General features: G+C 35.1%; 1 protein-coding gene across 3 annotated transcripts in view; it reads right to left on the bottom strand.

Moving 5' to 3' along the window:
* LOC23687755 (G-protein coupled receptor 39) overlaps positions 1-24,245 on the bottom strand; it is a 339,479-nt gene that overhangs the window by 92,118 nt on the left and 223,116 nt on the right. For all 3 annotated transcript variants that reach the window (XM_021850745.1, XM_021850747.1, XM_021850746.1), the window contains one exon: positions 17,757-17,901. In XM_021850745.1, the coding sequence (XP_021706437.1) occupies positions 17,757-17,901 (145 nt within the window). The remainder of the gene's footprint in view (positions 1-17,756; positions 17,902-24,245) is intronic.

Below are 24,245 nucleotides of genomic sequence, written 5' to 3'. Positions count from 1 at the left end.
TTACTAGTGATTTTTAGTATTTTTTCTTTTGCAAAAGTGAAGTGAAGTGTTAAAATTCATTTAGTAGTTTTTTAAACATACTCTTATATCCCTCCACAAATTTAAAAAAGTGTAGTCTCCATTAATTTAAAAAAAGTGTAGTACTACGTTTTTTCAACGAAAGGTTTCATATTCTCAAAAAAAAAAAAAAAAACAGTATATTCAAATTCCTTAAGGAATATCGAAGAGTGTTTTCATACCAGTTGCTACAATTCTCTTGGAAATTAGTCAAAACATATTGGGAGGTTTGTTCATGCTTTCAAGGTGAATTTCTCTTGGAGGACAACCATTCCTCCTATGTCTTCATTTTATTCACAAATTGATCCCAGTATATGTTCCCGGATTTAAATGTAAAAAATACTTAACCTTTCAAAAATTTAAACTTTACCTTCGCAATTCCTTCAAACGTTCATTGATTCTGTCATTTTTTTTTCATATAGTTTCCCAGAAAAAAAAATATTCATTGTTTCGCGAAGTGCATCAAAAGCTCTTAATTTTTTTTCATAATACATCTCAAATTGCATCAAAAATTCCACTATGTTTTTATTTCTGTAAATTTTAGTTCAGATCCTCGGATCATAGAGCAATTATTTACGAAAAGTATTTTTGAAATATGTCTTGCTTCGAATCTTCAGAGGAAATTTGTGGTAAACCCCAATCCATACTTTTGCTCCCGAAATTAGCATAGGAGTGAAAGAAGACACATTTAGCAAAATAACTAAGAAGGGCTAAAGAAGAAATTTATAAACAAATATGTAATGATCTTCCTTAAAACATTACTTCAGAAATAGTTTTATCAACTCTGCCAAAAATCTATATTCTGGAATCGAATTCGTGTGCTATTTCAAGACGAATTTCGTAGATGTTTTCTGGAGAATCCAGAAATCAACAAAGAAATTGCTAGATTTCAAGAATAATTTCTAAAGAAGGTTCTGATAGAGCGTCTTGAGAAATTTGTTTGTTTTCAATTCATTCAGACATCAATTATCCTCTAGATAAAATATTATTACGAATCAATTATCATTAGTTGTTCCGTTATCCATCTGTTGTTTGTATCTTCTTCAACATTTTAATGTCTCTTCTTCCTTCAAATGATGTTACAACTTAGTACAAATACATCTTTTCAAACTCGAAAAGCAACATTTTAAGGAATCTTAGGAAAAAAAATCTAGGAATTTTGAAAACGTTTAGGATTTGGCTCCTGATTTCTGAAATTCCATCAAGATTTTCTCAATCAATTTTTGAAGTAACGCAAACATTTCCTCCATGATTTAAATTCGGTAAAATCTTACATTACGAATTTTTCCATTAAACATCTTTAACAATGTTTTTAAGAAATACCACTAATATCTTCGCGTTAAACTTTTTCAGTTCTACCAGAAGTTCGAGAATGAATTGCAAAATCCTTTTGTAAGTCCGTTGAAAAATTTCTTTTAAACAATACCCAGAAGAATCGGTAATGCTATTTAGAGTAAAAAATCTCTAGAAAATTTTTGGATCGATCTCTTATGAATGTTTCGAAAAAATCGTAGAACAACATCCCAGGGGAAACAATAGTATAATTCTTCATAAAAATTCATGAACAAATTGTTCGGGAAATTTTTGTGTATTTTCGCGGAAGAGTTTATAAAAGATATTTGAAATTTCCAAGAAAGAATTTTGAAAGAATGCGAGGATTGATTTTATGATAAACATAAAGAAACGCTTAGAGAATTGTCTGTGAAAAAATGCAGGTAGATCTGAGAAGAACTTCTCTGAGAAGTTCCTAAGAGCATTTTCCCAATGGAATCTTGTTTAAGAACCATTGAATGATTTTTTTTTGCGGGAAGTCCTGGATAATTTTTTCTGTGAATTTCCAAGCAATCCTTGAAGAATTTATGAGGCATTTTCTGAGAAATATGTTGAAGGAATATGAGGATAGATTTAAAAAAATCTCGAACGCAAAGTTGGAAAAACTGTTGGTGCACTCTCTGAAGAATTTGTGGAAAGAATCCTTGATTGGTGACTTTGAAGACGACTTTGGTGACTTTATACGAATGTCTGAATTATAAAAAAATTTTAAATAGGTATTTTTGAAGAAATTTTAAAACATTATTTTCGAAAGAGGATTTTGAAGGAATGCGGGGAGTTTGAACTGATTGTTAGATTAATCTTAAGAAATACTGAAAAAAAAATTCTGATAGATTTGTGGAGAACTTCTCTGAGAAATCGCTAAGAATCTTTTCCCAATTGAATCTTGCAATCCTTGAGGAATTTCCGAGCAAGCAATTTGATACATGTTCTTCGATAAATTTTCTGGTAAGATCAGAAAGCCCAAAGAAACTTCAGGAAAAATCTGTTGAATAATAACTAATAATCCCGGAAATAATTTTCCGATGGAGTCCCAGTAGAAACTCAGTGAAAGCAAGTAAAGGTGTTAAAGATAGAGGAGAGTGCACGGGAAAAATACGGAAATAATTCATGAAGAATTCCCTGATACCTGAAAAACTCGTGGAAGAACTACTAAGGAATATTCGTCGTGAGTGTCTTTTTACTGGATTAGACAAAGAATGAATATTTCCCGTAATTAAAATTGAAATTTACACTGATGGGCAGCATTATGAGACAAGTAGGCTTTGTGGCCGTGCGGTTAGCGGCGTCAGTCGTTTAGGCGTATTGTGCCATGAAGTGTGGGTTCGATTCCCGCTCCAGTCGGTGGAAACTTTTCGTCAAACGAAAAATTCATCATTGGGCTACTGGGTGTTTCGGGTGTTGTCCGTTGCCTAATGTTTGTGATCGTTCAGTCTGTGCAGCCTTGAGCTGAAGACGGTGTAAATTGTCTTTTTTTTATTACAAACAAATAAAATCAATACAAATCTATGCAAACTACGAGGATTGTGACAATCGTGATTATTGCGACCGACATTACTTCGCTAAACCAAGAATTTGCTACTTAAACTCTCACCGCTCAGCGAATATTTAACGGTTTCAAATTATTTTAAACAGTTCACATGTGCACACACACATTAGAGGAAATCGGGAATATTTTTGTGGCCGGAGTTATACCCGTGGGTCAAAATAAGTTTTTTTTTCAAAAAAGTGTAATTTTTGGGACATACCAAGTTATCTTTATTTACTTCCAATGGCATTCATTTTAATTTGCATAAATCGCCAAGATCTGATGTTCAATATTATAAATGAATAGGATCTACCGGATGTGGCCACCCGGACTTAATGCCCTGACGAACCGGCTGAAGATTTGTTGAATACTGAACCGTTTCAATTTTGTGAACATATAGATTAAACATAATAGTACAATAAAATGCGTTCCCATAAGTTTAACACAGATGTTAAGATACAAATTGTCCACTTCATCTTAAATTTGAGGCATCCCGGGGACCTGAAAATGGTAATTTGTAGGATCAATCAAATGCAGAACACATGGGTATCTTATTCGATCGTTCCGCAAAAGGTTTACGCTGATGCGTTTTTCTTAAAACTCCTTGATGTAGTGGCCACTTTATAGCCGATTCCATACATTATCTGTGAGTTGTAATTTGCCTACCTCCATGGGCATACAGAAGGAAGGAAGGAAGAAAGAATCCCGAGAATCTTTGGCCACTTTTAGAAATAAGATATGTGTACGAGTTTACTGAAAAAAAAATCCGTTAAGTATTCGCTGAGCTGTGAAATTTTTACTTCAGGCCTATACAAGAATAAATTCTACACAGAACGAAAAACAGTTGTGTTTTGAAGAAGATTGTGTATACTTTGTTTAAATATTTTGTCATAGTACATTTCATTTTTGAATGACAATTTTCCGGCTTGGTCCATTGTACAAAGTAAGCACGTATTAAACTATACAATGAAAAGAAACGTAAGCCGTTTATGTACGCAGACGGTATCCCTACTCAACATTGTCGTCGAATGTGTACATACCTCCACAAACACAGTACGTGCTACGGAGTGACTGCGGTAGCCTCTTTGATGCACTCATAAAATGTATGACACGCACCATAAATAATCGTAAAGTGCACCATAACAAACAGAATAATGCACCAATTAAATTAACAATATGCTTCATAAAGAAGCAAAAAAGTTCAATGGATAGGTTAAATTTTACGCCAAGGACCTGGGGTCGAATCCCATCCCCGGGATAGTCACATATGACGTAAAAGGTTGTTGTGACGTCTTTCTTCGGTCGCAGTTGGTCCCGAGATGAACTAGCCCAGGGCTAAAAATCTCGTCAATAAAGATAGAAAATAAAATGATTTTTCACTATGAGATGATAAGTTTGTACTTACATTCCAGTACTAACGCGTTCGGAACATTAAAAAAAATCCAAAGTAATTTCCATATAAACACAGACAAACAGACGTCACTCTCTTATCATTGTCCATCGACCACCTTTGTAACGGTCGATTCAAAAATATTGTAGGTGGCCAATCCGCCACCCGCAGCGCTCGCATCATTTTTGTTCGTGTCTGACGTTTACACACTACCGCCATCTGTTAGCCCATGGGCCAAACACACCGATTTTAGAATTGGGCGTACATGTTCTCGAGACTATGATTTTGATCGAGATTTGTGCTAAGTGTTACATCTGATGGTCTGTGATATAAGCCTACATATTGTCTTTGGGCGTTTTAAATTACCACCGAAAAAGTTGGAAATTTCACAGAACACTATTTTTATCGTAAGGATGGTAAGGAAGATATGGGAGATAGATTTTCAAACTATTTAAATTTTGAACCGTGCACTTTCCGATTACACAGCGTAACAAAAATAACATTTTTGCGTGTATCAAGAATCAAATTATATGTCTCTAGTAGATTTGAGGTTGCTGAATCTGATGCCGTTCTCAGAAATGTTCCAGCACGTCACAATTTTTAGCTACAAGTCGCTAAAGTTGTATAAAATACAGGATTTCACATATAATTTAAACAATGATTTATCAAAAAATATTTCGATCTAATCTATCAAGCATGCAAAATAGGACGTTTGCTTTCATTTCAGATATAATTTGATTGAAATTGCACGATCAAATTGATATTAAATCGATTTTTTTAGCATGCGTTTTTTAGCATATTCTTCGTTTCTCTTATATGCCAAAATACAATACTTTTCTAAACCAACAAAAAATAACTTTTGAGCATCGGAAGTACTATTTACTTTGTTCATAAGTATTGTTATACACATGAAGTTTGAGTTCTGAGGCAAATTAAGCAAACAAATTGCCATACAAGCTGACAAACTTGCATGCAAGTTGGCTGAAATAGTCAAATTTTGCGCTTTCAACAGTCAATATCTCAAAAACTAGACGTGCTATGATATTTCTGTAAATGACATTGGATTCAGCAATCCTTTATTAGGTAAATAGCGGTATTTTGGTGCTTGAGACAAAATTGTGTTCCGCAGTGTTATTTGTTTCAGTTTTTATTGTCGCGAAAACCTATTGCCAGTAACTGCACAAGTAGCACGAGCATTCCAGAATTCTAGGAATAATAGGAAAGATGCTTATTTGTTCACCATCGTCGTCGCATTCCAAAACGACGACGACGCAAAGTCGACATTCGATGCTTGTCATCCATGTGCGTAAATGTCAAGTTGCTACTGGTAGCAAGCAATTCGCATCAATCAGCGGCAGGGCAGGCAAATTTACTTCGATTGGAAAAACCAATAATGCTTCAGGAAATTGGAACGGATCTGGTAAAAATAATGTATGGGGAGCAGTTTGTCAAATCGTTCGTATGTGTCACATCAGCCAGGAAGTTTAGCGTTTTATCTTTTCGGGACAAAAAGCGAGGTATCGAGCCAAATGATGCGACTTTTTGCGGTTTTGCTGTTTCTCTTATTAAGTGATATTATGGGTCTGCATGGCAGTTCATAGATGGGTTATTTTTTTTAAATTCCTTCATTTATATAATTTCAGTCATTTACATTCATTTCCAATATCTAAATATTTGTAAAAATTATACTTCTTCTCTTCAAGATGTTTGAGAAGATGTTCGCGATTTTTTCGGCAAAACACGACAGTCTCCTTTCTTTGCAATTTGGAAGCAAACCTTGATTCCCCTTAAGGAGTTCAAGATCTCCTGCCTAAATCCCCCAAATTCGGAACAACTGACTACGATAGGCGGCACTCTTTGTTTCCTCACTTGAATCAAAGAGCCTGGACAGACTGCTTCGATTTGATGTTCGGAAAATTTGTCAAAAGCATAGAACTTATTACTTTTTTCGATGCAATTACATTAACCATTTCACCTTTGCAAGAAAGCTCGCAGTCCGAAGAAACGTCCTTTCTTCCATTTTTGCCACGTTTAGTGACAGTTTGAAAACTGGCCTGAGTAAATTCTCAAAAGAACTCGTTTCGATAAAAAATCGAGATCATCGAAATAGTTTGAAAATCTCTTAAGGCGCAAGAAAAAATGGCACAAAATTCAGAACTGAAAAAGCAGTTTTCTCCTTTTAAAACAATAAATTGATAAAAATAAAAACACACAGCCGTTTTATTTGGCAAATAAAAGAGCTGTGTGTTTTTATTTTATTCGATTTGTTTATTTGAAAAGAGAAAACTGCTTTTTCAGTTTTGTCTTTTGCACCATTTTTTACTTGGGCCTTAAACCCATCTGTGGAATATATGTTCCTCTATCAATTCACACTGTTCGTTCATAAATTCAGTGGATCTATCGAACAGCCATCATCATTGTTGATTTTCATCTCAAGTGAGTCATAAAAGTGCGGATACAACGCCAGTTTGCACCGCGTGTTCGAGCAGACGTTACCGAGCGTTATAAAATGATTGTATAGCAAAATTTGCATGTTTCCTCATATAGATCCATATGTTATGTGCCATGCTGCTGCATTGTTGTTCACTCCATTGGATGGAAGGAGCACAGCGTTTTATTCCTGTCCGAAAAAGGGTGTTGGGTTGGTATGGCAAAATTGTTTTTGTATCGTATATAGGGTTAGCTTTTAAAAGTCTGACGAAACTGCGCTAACTCCTTACTGTAGCTCAGCAGCACACCTGTTCGAGTTTCACAGCCGGTTCGAGAGTATGTGCACTAAGGTGGCCCATTATATATGAGAAAAATCAAACTATGATTATTTTAAGTTACATTTCTAAAATTAGTTCATTTGGGCCACCAGAAGCAACTGTGGTTCGAATGAAATCCGCTATCTCTAAGGGAAGACAAACAGAGCTTGAAGTTTGAATGAAGACAGTTGACCATCTATAAAAAAATACTGCATATTGGTGAATCTTCAAATTAATAATTTAAGAAAATCATCAACTACTGTGCTATGAATAGTCAAAATGTAATTGAAACCATTTTTCTCACATTTTTTTCGTTTTTTCACACAAAATTCAAGCTTGTTTAGCCTTCCCTAAAAGTTGATGGATTTCGATCAAATTTTCACAGTAGCTTTCGGGGATCCAAATGAGCAAATTTGGGAGGTATAACTTATTATTTTTGTAGTTTATATTATTGTTGTTCACCCTAAAGTGCACACTAAAAGCTGCATAGGACCCATTCTCCATAGGTGAGCGCTATGGTTTACGAGGATAGAGCTTCGCGTTGCACATGAATAAACGGTAAGGTATGGAGATGGATGCGTCAGCTTTTCATACAATGATTTTTTTTTCTGATTGACTGTGCAAGATGGAGCGTATTGATGAATCTGAAATAGTCTGCATAAAATCAAGGATGCTTGTAATTGGCTGAACCGGAGGTGGTAAGCTCTCTCAAAATACTTCAAGTAGGTATTTGTGCGATGTGATGTTTTCAATTTAGGCATACATTTACTTGCCACGCTTTAGTGCTTTGAAATAGTGCTCTCATGAAAGGTATGGAGTGGGAAATGAAATTATTAAGTTTGCTAGTTCTATTCTATTCTATTCTATTCTAAGTGCTTGCACAGCCAATATTGAAAAGCATCCTGGAAATACAGAAATTTCTTCCAGTATTTTCTTGTCAGCATTAATACTTGCAGCATATCAATGATTTGATACAAATATTAAAATGGCCAGGCACACTGTTCAGACTTTGGGTTTGAAGGTACTTCAAAAATTAATGGCGATCGGAATATTCACGAATGAATAACATGATGGACGGGAAAAAAATGAAATATTGTGAAGGAAGAAACGGGGACAACCGTACCAACCGTTTCATTTAAGGAGATAGTCAAATCTGTTGGAAGTGGCGTTGCTAAGTAAGTTAATGCGCACTTCATTGTTGTATGTGGTTATTTCCTGGGATGGGACACATGTATTTCTCCCGTATGTCCTGGCTTCAAAGCCTAGGCTTAAGCGCCCTTACTCGCCCTCTGAAACGATAAGAAAAGTGATTCTGATCTTCCTCCTATTTTACAACAACCTTTGATGTATTACAGTAGATACAATAACAATAGAAAGGAAAACTACAATACAAGGAACGTTCTCACCAATTTAAATCAGCTTAAGTCTCAAAAATCCTCTTCACTAATGAAACTATCAGTTTCCAAAATGTTTGCCAGATACTACTTATGTTCAACAGCATTTTTCTTCTGCCTGAGCATATTGATTGTTTGGAACGCACAAACAAACACATTTTCATCGTAGTAGGTGGGGATTTTTTTTTTATTTCCGTACGGGTTTGGGCCGAAAAGTCTCAGATTTTCATGAAACTTTTTCCACAGGCAGGGCTCATCAATATATGAACATAAAAAAATTGAGAAAAATTCAGGGTCGCTTATTTTCCCGGAAAACTCAGTTGAATTTTTTTTGTTTTCCCCTGACACTACCGTTTTGATTCATATTACGGACAATTAAGGCCTCAGTGAAGTGTTACTCATCGAAAAGCATATAAAATAAATCAGTTTGTATGATTTCTCCGCGTCATCGAGCCCAGAATACCCTTGGCTTTCGAATGGTGGGTGAAGATTTTGATTCTGCAACATGAATAATTTAAAATAAATGAAAATGTGTGGACTTCTCATGATTCTTATTCCGGACGCTTCCTTACCTTTGCCTTGATTTCCGGACACTTTGATTTCAATTCCGGACAGCTCATGAAAATCATAAATAGAGAAGTCAAATGATCGATTAAAATTTCCAAAGCACTAAACAGACGCCTAAGGCAGTTGGGCATTGTAAATTTTCATGAATATGTATGAAAAATGCTCATTGAAACATGTTTTAAAAGTGCGAACTATTGAACGGCAAAAATTGAAACATTTCATGTGAAATGTTTCCCATACAAAGAAAATTGTCCGGAATTAAAAGCTGTCCGTAATATGAATCAAAACGGTACTTACTTTGAAAAATCATAACTCAAGAACGAAGCATCATAGAAACAAAGTTTTTTTATGAAAATGAAAGCAAACTTTCTCAGGAATAAAAAAATATTAACTGGAAAAAGTTTTCCACAAAATTTTCCACCGTTGAGAAAATTCGTAAAGAAAAGCCGGAAAAACTATGCTCCAACTCGTGGAAAATTTTCAAAAAAATATTTTTAAGAAGATAATAATAAGCATTAATCGCTGAAATTTTTGAAATGTACTTTTTTTTCGTTTTTGAGTTATGGCCTAATGTTGCCACCGATACCATCACAAGGACCTTTTGCATGTGAGGTTGGGAAAAAGTGCCATTCTACTTTAATTTTAAAATCATTTTCATGGTTGCACACATTTTTGAAATTTGACATTAAGCGAATGGCTAGAGATGCTAGTATTAGGAAGTCAGCAGAAATTAATAACGCCAAACAATTTTTCGACTGGGCTGTGTCGCAAAAGGTGAAAGACCAATTTAAAAAAGATTGGGAATTTATCTATGCAACTGAAAATGACTATTCAGAGGCTGAAAAATTTCTTCAGGAAAGATTTTCTAACTTGTTACAATTCCTGGAACAAAAAATATCATTCATTTTTACCAAAAGACGAACGAAGCATTTTTGCTAGTAAATTCTCAGATGCACATGAAAACCAAGAAAATACAGCATGCTTTGTTCTAAATAATACAAAGAAACGAAAATCTTCTGGTGTTAGCAACCAAAGACAATCTTCCCGGTTGAAAAAATAGATAGTATTAAGATGAAAATGTAAGTTATATACTGAATGATTGAATAAAAGAAATAAAAAAAAAAAAAATAATAATCCTATTTGTTCCATAGAAAAGAAAGAATCCCTTTTCAGTGTAATGAAAAATTCAGGCAGAAACATTTGTTTTTTCAGTTTTTCTTAGCGGTGTAATTTTTTATGAAAAATATCATCCATTCCGACTTATACTTCATTAAAACCAATCCCATATCTATTTTTCAGATGTTTTAGAAAATATGCAATTGCTTTGATAAAAAATCTTTGTTTTTCTGATGCTTCGATTGAAATATGGGTTTTCAAAGAAAAGGCTTATATGGTCATTTTCCACAAAATTGGCCATAACTCAAAAACGAAAAAAAGTACATTTCAAAAAATTTTGCGATTAAAGTTTATGAAATTACCTTCTCATAAATATATTCTTGAAAGTTTTCCACTATTTGGAACATAGTTTTTCCGGCTTTTCCTTACGAATTTTCTCAATGGTGGAAAATTTTGTGGAAAACTGTTTCCAGCTAATATTTTTTTATTCCTGAGAAAATTTGCTTTCATTTTCATAAAAAAAACTTTGTTTCTTCGATGCTTCGTTCTTGATTTATGATTTTTCAAAGAAAAGGCTCAAAATGGCACATTTGCACATTTTTTACAAAATTGGCCATAACTCAAAAACGAAAAACAGTACATTTCAAAAATTTTAGCAATTAAAGCTTATGAAATTATCTTCTCAAAAATATTTTTTTGAATTTTTTCCACGAGTTGGAGCATACTTTTTCCGGCTTTTCTTTACGAATTTTCTCAACGGTGGAAAACTTATTCCAGTTAATTTTTTTTATTTCTGAGAAAGTTTGCTTTCATTTTCATAAAAAACTTTGTTTCTACGATGCTTCGTTCTTGAGTTATGATTTTTCAAAGTAAGTAGTGTCAGGGGAAAACAAAAAAATTCCAACTGAGTTTTCCGGGAAAATAAGCGACCCTGAATTTTTCTCATTTTTTTTAATGAGCCCTGCCTGTCGAAAAAGTTTCATGAAAATCTGAGACTCTTCGGCCCACTTTGTACGGAAATAAATAAATCCCCAAATTTGACACTTTGACAAAAACAACAGCCAAACGTTTGAGCAAGCTATGGCTTGCAAACTTGCTGGAAGTGAACATTTAAATGCATTTGAGTGCATCAAATTTTCTCGAAATATCAGATGCATCAGAAGTAATCAACCTCTTGGACCAAATTCATGTTCTTTTATAACTAGGCTGTCAAGGATAAGTGACGAGCTCATTATGACTTCATCAAATAGTGATCGTAGAACAGATTGCAAAAATGTTAAAATCGTATAAATTTTTAATATTTACAGATAAAGCCTCAAATGCACTTGATTCCAACGAAAATAGCTTTGACATGAAGTGTCATACTAATACTCTTTACTTTTGTCTTTGTTTTGCTTAACTGATTAACACAAACTTCGTTATTTCGTTTAATATGTTGTGGGTCTCGCACTATCAAAGTTACCCGTATTATCGAAGTTACCCCGTTTTACGGTACTATAAAACGATAGGAGATCACATAACATCACCTAGTAATAGAACGGCATTTTGTATTATTATTTAAGCACACGCCCTGTTGGGTCTCGAACAACCTCGTAGAACAGCGGTTTTCATATCGTGCTCCGCGGAGTACTTGGTGCTCCGTGAGATCTTGGTCGGTGCTCTGCGATAGATGATTTGTAAAATGCCTTGAAATATATCATCCCTTTTGCTTTAAAATACACTTTAAATTATACCAAACTAAGCCACATCTAGAACATCTAAGAGTTGAAATTTAAAGAACAACACAACTGATCGCGATATGAAACCTCGGAAAACTATCAGCATTTGGGCTAATATATTGTAATTGGAAGGTTAAAAACACTCTGTCCATGATACAAAATTAGGAATATTTCACGAGTTCCATCCAAGTTATAAATATATCAGAGAGTGCTGAAATTGTGTTTAAAATACAGACACATTAATAAAAACTTTAAAAGAAATATTTCTGTACACAAACTCGCTCAGTTGTTTGAATTAACAACAAAAATCATAAAATTTCCCAAAGCAATTCGGACACGAATTTTTAAATATTTTTCGAAAACCCTGATATAGTTTCATATAGACACCAAATTGTCGGAGTTTAAGAACCTTGAAATAAAAAAAAAATATCAATCAAACAAAACATTTATTTTAGATTACAATTAAAGTGTAAATCAATTAAACAAATCATTGAGGATTAGAATTGCAATTAAAAAATTAAATCAAAACTATTGTAAAATTCAGCAACATAAATCTTACTTAACGATTTTCCAAGAAATCATAGAGTCGTTTTAAGAATCCAGATCCAAAACGGAGTGATGACAAAGAACAAGTGTTCCGCGCAACATCAGTGTAAACCTTTTGAGAAACTATTGAATTGGATTACTATGAGTTTTGCATTTGATTAATCCTACAAATGACCATTTTCGGGCCCCGGGACGCCTCAAACTTACGATAAAGTGGCCAATTTGTATCTGAACATCTGTGCCAAGCTTATGGCAACGCATTTTAGTGCACAATTATGTTTGATTTCTACTTTTCGAGAATTGAAACGGTTTAGTATCCAACAAATCTATAGCCGGTTTTTCAGGGCAGTACGTCTGAATACCCAGTCAACATTTTGGTTGGTATAACTTTTGCTATACATCATTCTATACGAATCAATTCAATCGTATAGAATGCACGTAAAGGCTATATACCTACCAAAGTGGAGGCTATATGCGTACTTGGCACGACTTTTTCGGACTATCTGCGATCAGATATACGATGCCACAAAATTTGGATGAAAATAAAAAAAAAGTTTCCAGCGAGTCTCGAACACGCGACCTCTGGATCAGGAATCGTGCACCTTACCACTGTACCACCATGGGTTACTTGACTGGTGGGTGATTATTTGCCAATGTTTATACATGTTTTATGTACAGCGACACATACTTTGTTGTTCTTTGAGGCCCATCGTCAGCAGATAGACAAAGTTTGGGTGGTAATTTTTGCTAAGTTATCGCGATTTCATACGATGCTTACTGGATTGATATATGATCTGTCAGTTTATATAACATAACGTGATTCTATGTTGCACTATTTACGACATGTTTTGTTTTTAACACAGATTGTTGTTTATGAATCGTATTGGGGATGTATATACAACTTGTTTTGATATTGATAACGCTTAATATGGCATCTTGGGCAATTCTGATTTTGGACGCATGAATATGTGATTTTGGATGCACGTTCTTATACGATACGTGGTTCACTGGGTAGCCACATCCGGTATATTTTAAACGATGCAAAACTCTTCATTTATAATGTTGAATATCAGATCCTAATGATTTATGCAAATTAAAATGATTGTCATCGCAAATAAATAAAGGTAACATAGCATGTCCCAAAAAATAGCCCTTTCTTACCCGACTTGACCCAGTGAACTAACGGAATAACTCCGGCCACAGGAATATTTCCGAGTTCCTTTGGCTACTTTGAAAAACTAGAAATGTGGGCCAGTGATCTGACAAAAAATCATTTGAATCCGTTAAGAATTCTCTGAGCGGTGAGGGTTTCAGTATTTTTGCTTTCACTCAGGCCTATACGGGTTAAATGACGAAATAACCCACGGTTCAGTGGGAGCAAGATTTCAATACAATTCTGCATAAAACCATACAAATATTGCATAGGGTTGGTAAACCCAGTATTAGCAACTCTAAGAAAAAATATTAGGGGTATTCACTTATTCGCGTAAATTTCTGCGTATATCGTGGTAAACGGATTATCTTAAATATTTCACAAAATTGCGTAAGCTGTGTACGAAATATTTCAATGTGTTGAGATTCAACAGTCGATCATCCAAGAATGCGTCGGTCGTTATAACAACTTTTATCAACTGTGTTATTGATAAACAAACAAACGAAAAAGAATTCAAGAAAAAAAAAGTTGCTTAAATTATTGGTTTAAGAATCTCCTGCATGAAAAGCTGAGAGATAACTGGAAAACGATTATAAGAGCAGGATTAGCAATAGATTTGGAGGAGCTTTGAAGAAAATGGTTGCAGGAATGTTATGTATGCGATTGACGATTGAGCCAGAGACACTGCCCTCTCCAAGTATTATTCGTCCTGTTCCATTTTGTCCCAATTAGAAACGAATGTTACTATTTGATGGCACAATGTTGTGTATGAGTCTAAGCAAATAAAGTCCATAAATTCTCGACCGAATTTGAACGTACGCGCATCGACCCTCATTATTTGACATCGAATTAGATTCCAGGCAGTAAACGTATCCCGCGTTCAAGTTTAAGGGCCCTATTTTATAAGTCGAGTCGATCAAACACGACTCGACTGGAGTCACTGTCGACCACAAATTTCGCTCGACTTGGCTCTGTCACTCGAGATTATCGACAGTTGTCACTCTATGTGACTGGATTACTATGGGAGTCGACGGGTGACATCTGAAATATGCATGCTTACTTTGATCGACAATGACTATTGACGAGTCACGTGAATTCGCTCGAATTACAAAATAGACCCCTAAGTTTCAAGAACCATATGATTTTTATTCGATTGTTAAACAGATAGGACCTAGGGTCATTTTTATGATCGTGAAAAGCTATCCATTCACGGTATTAGGTTTAAAAATATCTAAACCAGTAAAAAACAGACACATCAAACCATTTTTAAGATATTTTGTTGAAAATATTAGAGCAAATTGCCAATCGTCAGTGAGAATCCGGGAACCGCAACGAAAGCAGTCACGAGTCGATGACCGATTCTGAATTCTTGACTGACACAAATCGAATAAAAACTGTGAAGACACACAAACAAACAAACGAAAAATCTGTTTATTTTTTTGGGTTACTAGATTATTTCTTCTCACCTCAGGTCAGAATTGGAATATTTCGTTTGAAATATTTCTTCACTGATATCTCAGTTTACGCAACATTAAGTAAATACCCCTATTGTTCAAAAATCGAACGTTAGTTTCTTCTGTAAAATTAGGGAATTTTTTTATTACTTTTTTAGCAATTGGAGGAATGTTGCCAAATAATTTCGAAATGATTTAATATACACAAAACGATGTATGTCTATATGTGTCGCAAAACGGTATATAACTCGAGGTGGCGTATGCTGGTACTTGGTAAATACCGGTATTTTTCTTATATACTCATTTGGCAACAGCTCAGTTTCCGTATTGTTCGGTCGATTGTCGATATTTTTCACGAAAATATTTGTTATAATCAGTGAAATCGAATAGATGTTTCAGGTTTTGAAATAAAGAATCGTACATCAGGTATCAGTTATCAGAAAGCCGGCCCCAAAGGTACGTTCCCCACCAGTTGGGAGATTTGTGCCATCGCCATATTTGAGCCTATGTCATCATCTACCCGATGGGAGAGGAAAGGAAAAGGGAAGATGGGAGGAAATAGGAGTGAGATCCTTTAAAGAGGAAAAACCGCACAGGTGAAATGAGAGCATGTAACTCCAGTAGAAGCATTAACCTAAGAATGCTAATGTCGCTGCTGTTCGTGTTACCAACATCTAGTTTGCCACGCACTGACAGCGTGAGTACCGGGTCTCAAAGTGTCAGATTGATTTTAAGAACCAAAACAACATCATGGTATAGAACAAACAATGAAAAACCATAATTTAAGGTAATAAAAATTGAAATCAGTTTTGTGACAACTACGCCATTAGCGTTCTACTACTAATAATTCTATTGTAGCTCCATACCACAATGGGTTCAATTCAATTCAAATAAATAATTAAATAAATAAATAAATAAATAAATAAACAGCGCCCTACACAGCAAAAAAAAAATAATATCACGTCATTTTAGCTGCGCATCAGTCCTGTCACTAATATGGTGCACAATTACATCATTTAAACGTATAAAATCAGCCAGCTGGCTCTGTTATGCCCTACGGCGCCCGAGCCTGCCAAATAAACGAGATAAGTAAAAAAACAGCCAGCTACTACATATAATCGAGGTCTAGCAGTCGATTTGAAATTTTGACAAAACAAAAATGTAAAAGCTTGACCGGGATTTGAAGCCTGGTCTAGCGAGTGAGAGCAGCGTCCGATTCCTTTCAGTCATCTCACCACGCAAAGGAAGTAAGGTCAGCTTGATACATGTTTTGCGTTGCTACTCTAGGCATTATCGTCGATCGAATCCAATTACGTTATGAGAAAAATAGGTTGTAAAATAGATATAATAAAGTTCAATCACGTCTGATTTTTGATACGTAGCTAAAAATTACGTCACCCGTTATATTTTTTTTGCTGTGTAAAAAGGGCTTCGCTAAATACATGAGCGAAAAGAGAGCCTATAGATTATTATCATAGCGGGTTCCCAGATGTGCATTTATGCATTATAACAGTATCAATTCAGACACACATAATAACAGCATGTTCAGCGCTTGAGATCCATATTACACAGCAAAAAATAAATAAATTAAGGTCGACGTAATTTTTGGCTTTGTATCAATAATCGCACGTAAATGAGTTCAATCACATCCATTTTACAATAATTGTCCGTAATATTATTCGATTGGCGTAAAAGCCAAGAAACTTATTGCGAGTATCAATACACAACCTGTTGCAGATTGAACTCACTTTTACCAGCGTGGTGAGATGACCACGAGGTATTGGACACGAAATTTACTCGTTAGACCAGGTTTCAAATACCGATCAAACATCTTTTTTGGTAACTTCTCAACTAGGATCTATCGGCTAGACCCCGATTTTAGATAATCACCTACTGTTTTTATACTTTGAAAAGATACAATTGCACACCATATTTGTGACGAGACTGAGGTGGAGCTTGAATGCCGTGATATAACAATTTAGTTTTTGTTGCGTACTGCACCATTAACAACCATTACATGCGTTTGAGCATGATTCGTACAGGCATTGAATAAACACTACATTGGCTCTATATTCGCATACAGGAAATCATTAAATGCTTTTGGCAGATATATCGTGGTTAGTGTTTGCATGTAGTACTTAGCAAGAGCATAACATACAAGTTCTTACTATAAAATTCGCTTATTTTATGACGGGATAAAATAATGGTTTGTATTGGTATCTATTCTCCACAATATTATTTTTCTCATAAAATCATGATAACGCAATCATCATTATACAGACGAACAACACATTGAATGTGATATTTTGCGTTCAGTATCATTAGGGTTGTTCACGCTTTCTGGTATTAAATGACTACATTTATGCGCATTATCTTTCTTTTTTTCTTGGGTATCTTTCCTCAATATGAAGTAGTATTTGCATAGTGCGGCTTTCTTGTAAAACCAAGCTGAGGATCGTAAGCTCGAATTCCACTGGTCGAGGATCTTTTCGTATCGCAACTTTTCTCTACTTTACAGGTCATATAGTATCTTCGTACTTGCCGCACGATATACACATGCAAAATGGTCAATTTGCAAAGAAAGCTCTCAGTTAATAACTGTGGTTGTATTCATTGAAATACTAAGCTAAGAGTCAAGGTCTGTTAGAGTTAGAACGTAGCTTCAAAATGAAGAAGAAGATAATGTTATACCACATTGAGCCTACCTTACTTATCATGGTTATATCCATAAATATCCTAACGAGTTCTACTTACCACGAAACGTAGTACAGCCATCCCGCGACGGAAAACAGCCACGTATTGACCGTGTTGAAGTGCTGCCAGTCCCGCGCGTACAGAAAGAGCAACCTCTGGGCGTGAAACGGCGCCCAGCACACAAAGAACGTTATCACAACGGCAGCTGAAAATCGATGGAAAGACAAAATATTGGGTTTTTATTGCGTCGACAAATTGTTCAAACAAGATACCTGGTACACAAAAGGACAATCGAACCCGTCATTAAAAATCCCGCCACTTCTTAAAGGGTCGGAAAGTTTAAATGCGACACAATTAATTGGCATGATCCGGGACAAGGATCCGTTGCTACGAGTGATGATAACCCTAAAGGACACTTTCCCTCTGCGTCTAATGAGTGGAAATAAATTAACAACGTTCTCAAACAGAACAACATAACAAAGATGCCAACTAGAGGGATCAACTGTTTCGTAGTCTGGTATGGAGTGGGTGGAGAATGGGGACGAATGTCGATTTAATTAACTGATGAAATTTGCTTTCATTATCAATTAAACCTTTTTTGATCACTGCAGTTTGGGCGATAAGTTGTTCTCCTCATTCTAGAACCTTCCGATATTTAAAGCATGACTTTAGTTTGCCTTCTTCTTCAATACCATGAATTCTTGTTTCATAAAAAGTCACCTCAAGCCGTAGCACAGTGGCCTCATGGCGCTTTTCACAAACCACTATCTGAGGGCCCTGAATCTAAATAAAACTTCAATATCGCAATAATATATTAACAAAATTGCATTAAAATATCGTTTTAAGATTTTAGGAACATCTGTTAAAAAATATTATTGAAATCATCCAAACAATGATTCTCAGAATTATATTTCACCATGATTTTGCAGTAGCAAAAAATGATTTATTATGTTGCTTAAGGCCTTTTGGTGCGTCATCACAAAATGGCTTCTTCAAAAATCATTATCATATTGGTATGATAGTATTGGTAGGGTAAATCGGGATAATGCGCCCCAACCGGGCAATACGCCCCATTTCGTTTTCAAGGGATTGAGGTTTCTTTAACACGTAAATATGGTTACATGTTTTATATATTCCCGAAAAAAATGGTGTTGCACTTATTAGATCTTTGAGAAGTATGTAAAACCAATAGATATTTCAAAAATTTCTAAAATCAGCTTTTTGGCGCAAAATGTTGCATCCGATAAGCAAGCCACGTTGTAAATGAAGCCCTTCCTTTACTATTGCACTTATTACAAAAACTTTTACCGGGAGAAGGCTGCTAATGGACCCTCTTAAGCTCAGCAAGTGGTGGAATTTCTCTTCGACCATTTCTACAACGCTGTGGAACGTTTTTCTACGGGAGGGGCATATTGCCCTGTTTGTTTTGAAACGTCAAAATTTAGACCGTTTACAAAAAAAAAACGTATTGTACTCTTTTTAGAAGCTATCTAGCAAGAGAAAGTTGCATGCAGAGCATGACCAACTAACAAAATAACACCTTGACATCGAAAACGATAGAAGTAATGCATTTTATACTACAATAGAGCAATTATTCCTTAGGGGGCGGGGGCGCATTATACTTGTTTACCCTATTTGCAACATCGATGAAATAGAACTGCTTATCACCTGATTTAATGGATAATTCATGCGAAGAAAAATGCTTCAGGTGGTATTTCAATATTTAATCAACATTTTCAGATACTGCATTCTCAATTTAGCGACAATATACATGAGATTTATATTCTCAAAAACAATCTCCGATTTTATGCCGCATTTCATTGCCTCAGACAACTACACTTGTAAATAGAAGGTGCTTACCTTTTCCATTGTAATTCTGCAGCAAACATTTGTGTTTTGCATTTCATATGGCGTCGTCTTGAAAGGTCTCTCAAGTGACTATAAGTCACCTGAAGAGATCAAAAATGGAATAAATGATTTACTTGGATTTTCCCCAGTCCAAGTAATCATTATGAAAAAGAGAACCCAATCTGGCATTGTTCGGAAAGGGCTTTCTCAAGAATATTATTTAGTTCACTTTAACAAAAAAGAACTAAATAATATTAAAGCTTTAGAAAAAGCTAAACTTATGTTCGATGTCCGTGTGACGTGGGAACATTTCCAGAAACCTGGAGGAAATTACCAGAACCCCACTCAGTGCCGTCGGTGCCAAAAATGGGGTCATGGTACAAAAAATTGTCGCATGGATGCTAAATGCATGATTTGCGGAGGTTCTTCTCACGCTAAGGACGACTGTCCTGTGAAAGAAGATACCAGAAAATTTCAATGCGCCAATTGCAAGGGCCCTCACAAAGCTAACTTTTGGGAATGCATTTCACGCAAAAGAGTCGTTGAGGCTCGTGCCAAGCAGATGAAGGATAATATCCGTTACGATAACGGTCGTTTCCGGAATTTGCCTGGTAGAGTATCGAACAATGCTCATTTTTCAGTTAACGATCGCTTGATTAGGAATCATACCCACCAGGAAGATCATAATCATGCTCATTCACAAACAAATTTTAATCCGTCGGGTAGCCGTTCGAATCTTTCAATTTCGAATGTATCTACCCACGGTAAATCCTTTGCCGATATCGTAGCAGGTAATTTGAACTCTTCCCCTGTTCGTTCCATGAGTACCCATTCTACTTGTTTCAAATCAAATGGAAAAAACCCTACCGCCACAGGTAACTCCTACCCCGCTTCTTCGTCTACCGAAAATTCCAATGGGAAATCATCAGATGATATGTCTGCCTCTGATTTTAATTTTCTAACTGAACAATTGAATCTAATGATTGATGCAATGTTCAAAGCCACCACTATGACTGAAGCAGTCCAGGTAGGTGTAAAATTTACAAATAAAATTGTTATTGGATTACGTTTTTCTAATGGATCCAAATAATAATTTAAATATTTTAAATTGGAATGCTCGTTCTCTGAATGGTAAAGAGGACGAGCTGTTTAATTTTCTTACAGCTAATAACGTGCATATAGCAGTTATTACCGAAACTTATTTAAAACCTGGATCCAAATTTAAAAAAGATCCTAACTTTTTTGTTTATCGTAATGATCGACTTGATGGGGCATGTGGGGGAGTTGCAATCATCATTCATAGGCGTATAAAACATCAACTGTTTTCGTCATTTGAAACTAAAGTTTTTGAAACTTTAGGTGTTTCTGTTGAAACACAGTTTGGTAAATATACTTTCATAGCTGCCTATTTGCCTTTTCAATGCTCTGGACAGCAAGTTAATTGGCTTCAAACTGACTTGCGAAAATTGACTCGCAATAAGTCAAAATTTTTTGTCATTGGTGACTTTAATGCCAAACATCGGTCATGGAATAATTCTCAAAGTAATTCCAACGGCAGAATTTTATTTGATGAGTGCTCTTCAGGATATTTCTCAATTCAATACCCTGATAGCCCTACATGTTTTTCCTCTTCTAGAAATCCATCTACGATTGACTTGGTCTTAACCGACTCTAGTCATCTTTGTAGCCAATTAGTTACTCATGCTGATTTTGATTCTGATCATGTCCCTGTTACATTTCAAATATCGCATGAAGCGATTCTCAATCCTATCAGCTCCACTTTCAATTATTTACGAGCCGACTGGAATATATATGAAACGTATGTTGACTCTAATCTTGATGTTAACATTTCTTTAGAAACTAAAATTGATATTGACAATGCTCTTGAAACTTTAACAAATTCCATTGTTGAAGCCAGAAACATTGCAATTCCAAAATGTGAAGTAAAATTTGAATCCGTGATTATAGACGATGATCTTAAACTCTTGATCCGTCTTAAAAACGTGAGGAGAAGGCAATTTCAACGCACTCGTGATCCTGCTATGAAAATTATATGGCAGGATTTGCAGAAAGAAATCAAGAAACGTTTTGCAGATTTAAGAAACAAAAATTTTGAAAATAAAATTTCTCAATTGGACCCCGGCTCTAAGCCCTTTTGGAAATTATCTAAAATCTTGAAAAAACCTCAGAAGCCTATACCGGCATTGAAAGAGGAAAACAAATTATTACTAACTAATTGCGAAAAAGCTCAAAAACTTGCTATGCAGTTTGAAAGTGCGCACAATTTTAATTTAGGACTTACTAGTCCAATTGAAAATGAAGTTACTCAGGAGTTCGAAAATATTCTCAATCAAGAGAACGTTTTCGAAAATGCCTGGGAGACTGATTTGGAAGAAGTGAGAACTATTATTAAAAAATTCAAAAATATGAAAGCTCCTGGCGATGATGGAATTTTCTACATCCTCATCAAGAAACTTCCAGAAAGTAGCTTATCATTTTTAGTTGATATATTTAACAAATGTTTTCAATTAACATATTTTCCTGACAAATGGAAAAATGCTAAGGTTGTTCCAATTTTAAAACCAGACAAAAATCCTGCAGAAGCTTCTAGCTATCGTCCAATCAGTTTGCTTTCCTCCATCAGTAAACTTTTTGAAAAGGTTATTTTGAACAGAATGATGGCCCACATCAACGAGAATTCAATTTTTGCCAATGAACAGTTCGGATTCCGCCATGGACATTCGACCACTCATCAACTTTTACGTGTAACAAATTTGATCCGTTCCAACAAATCTGAAGGCTATTCTACTGGTCTTGCTCTTCTAGACATAGAAAAAGCATTCGACAGTGTTTGGCATAAAGGTTTGATTGTAAAATTGAAAAATTTTAATTTTCCAACATACATTGTTAGAATAATTCAAAGTTATCTGTCAAATCGTACACTTCAGGATAATTATCAGAACTCCAGATCTGAAAGACTTCCTGTAAGAGCTGGTGTTCCTCAAGGCAGCATTTTGGGACCAATATTATACAATATTTTCACATCTGACTTACCTGAGTTACCTCAGGGATGTCAAAAATCTTTGTTTGCGGATGACACAGATCTCTCCGCCAAAGGACGAAGCTTGCGTGTCATCTGTAGTCGATTGCAAAAATGTTTGGATATTTTTTCTTCATATTTGCAAAAATGGAAGATTTCTCCTAATGCTTCCAAAACTCAACTAATAATATTCCCACATAAACCAAAAGCTCTTTATTTGAAACCTTCAAGTAGACATGTTGTCACGATGAGAGGGGTTCCAATAAATTGGTCAGATGAAGTTAAGTATCTAGGACTCATGCTAGATAAGAATTTAACTTTCAAAAATCACATTGAGGGCATTCAAGCCAAATGCAACAAATATGTAAAATGTCTCTATCCCCTTATTAATAGAAAATCAAAACTTTGTCTTAAGAACAAGCTTTTGATATTCAAACAAATTTTCAGGACAGCCATGTTGTATGCTGTACCAATATGGACTAGCTGTTGTAATACCAGGAAGAAAGCTCTGCAGAGAATTCAAAATAAAATTTTGAAAATGATTCTGAGGCTTCCTCCCTGGTATAGTACCAATGAGTTACATAGGATATCCAATGTTGAAACATTGGAACAAATGTCAAATAAAATAATCAATAATTTCAGGCAAAAATCGTTACAATCTTCTATTGCCACGATTAATGCGTTATATGTTTAGGTTAAGTTAGGTTAAGTATATTAAAAACCTTTTTTTTTTCTCTTATAAGCAGGTGAAATCAACTCACCTGTAAAAAATCTGAACTGCTACGGCAAATGAAATGTAATATGTTGTTAACAAAATGTTAATAAAATCTTAGATTTGTTTTACCAAATTAGGATGATAGTGTTGTCTAATAACACAGAACACCTAGATATAAGAAATAATGAATGTAATGGTTGGAATGATACTAATAAAGAAATTAAAAAAAAAAAAAAAAAAAAATCATATGGCGTTCACTACACTTCCACTAAACAAATCTTTCATTCACTTTCCTTAAAGGAACAAATTTCAAACGGGAATCAAATATTTATAATGTTTTATCAATCGCAATACTCAAAACTAATATGGCGGTGGTTTTTACTTGCTGCGAGTCGACGCCGCCACTGCATACTGAGACATGCCTGTGGTAATAGTCCAAAATATCCAACTTTTTTCTGTTGTATTAATTTTCACTGCGGAAAGGTTGGGCAAAGTATAGAAACTTGAAACTGATACGTTGTTTGTTTTTCGATTCTCTCAAATTACAAAAACCATCTCTACGAAGCATAAAATCAAACCGAGAGTTTATCAATTTGGACCACCCAAAATAATTGAAAAGCTCCACAGTGCGATGCGTCGGGATGCGTCGGGACGCGTCTATCGTGTGTGCAAAATCATTGCGATCGTTGAGCGCAGTGATGTCAGAGTTGCTATCTGTAAAATCATAGCATTTAATGTGACTTGATCACAAAAATCATTAAAATTTTATTAAATAAGTTATCTTGTGATGACTATTTGCAAAATGATAAGTTTTCATAATGTGCAGCAAATGTTCCGAAAACAAGCATATAACAATAGCTAGAAAAATCTGTCACCAATCACCTGGCAACACCGTCATCCCGTGCAAACATAAACCGTACCGATGCATAACAAAAATATGCGATAA

The sequence above is a fragment of the Aedes aegypti genome, chromosome 3, assembly GCF_002204515.2.
Source record: "Aedes aegypti strain LVP_AGWG chromosome 3, AaegL5.0 Primary Assembly, whole genome shotgun sequence".
Taxonomy (NCBI): domain Eukaryota; kingdom Metazoa; phylum Arthropoda; class Insecta; order Diptera; family Culicidae; genus Aedes; species Aedes aegypti.
Note: the sequence above shows the minus strand (reverse complement) of the source record. Positions and strands in the feature narration are given on the sequence as shown.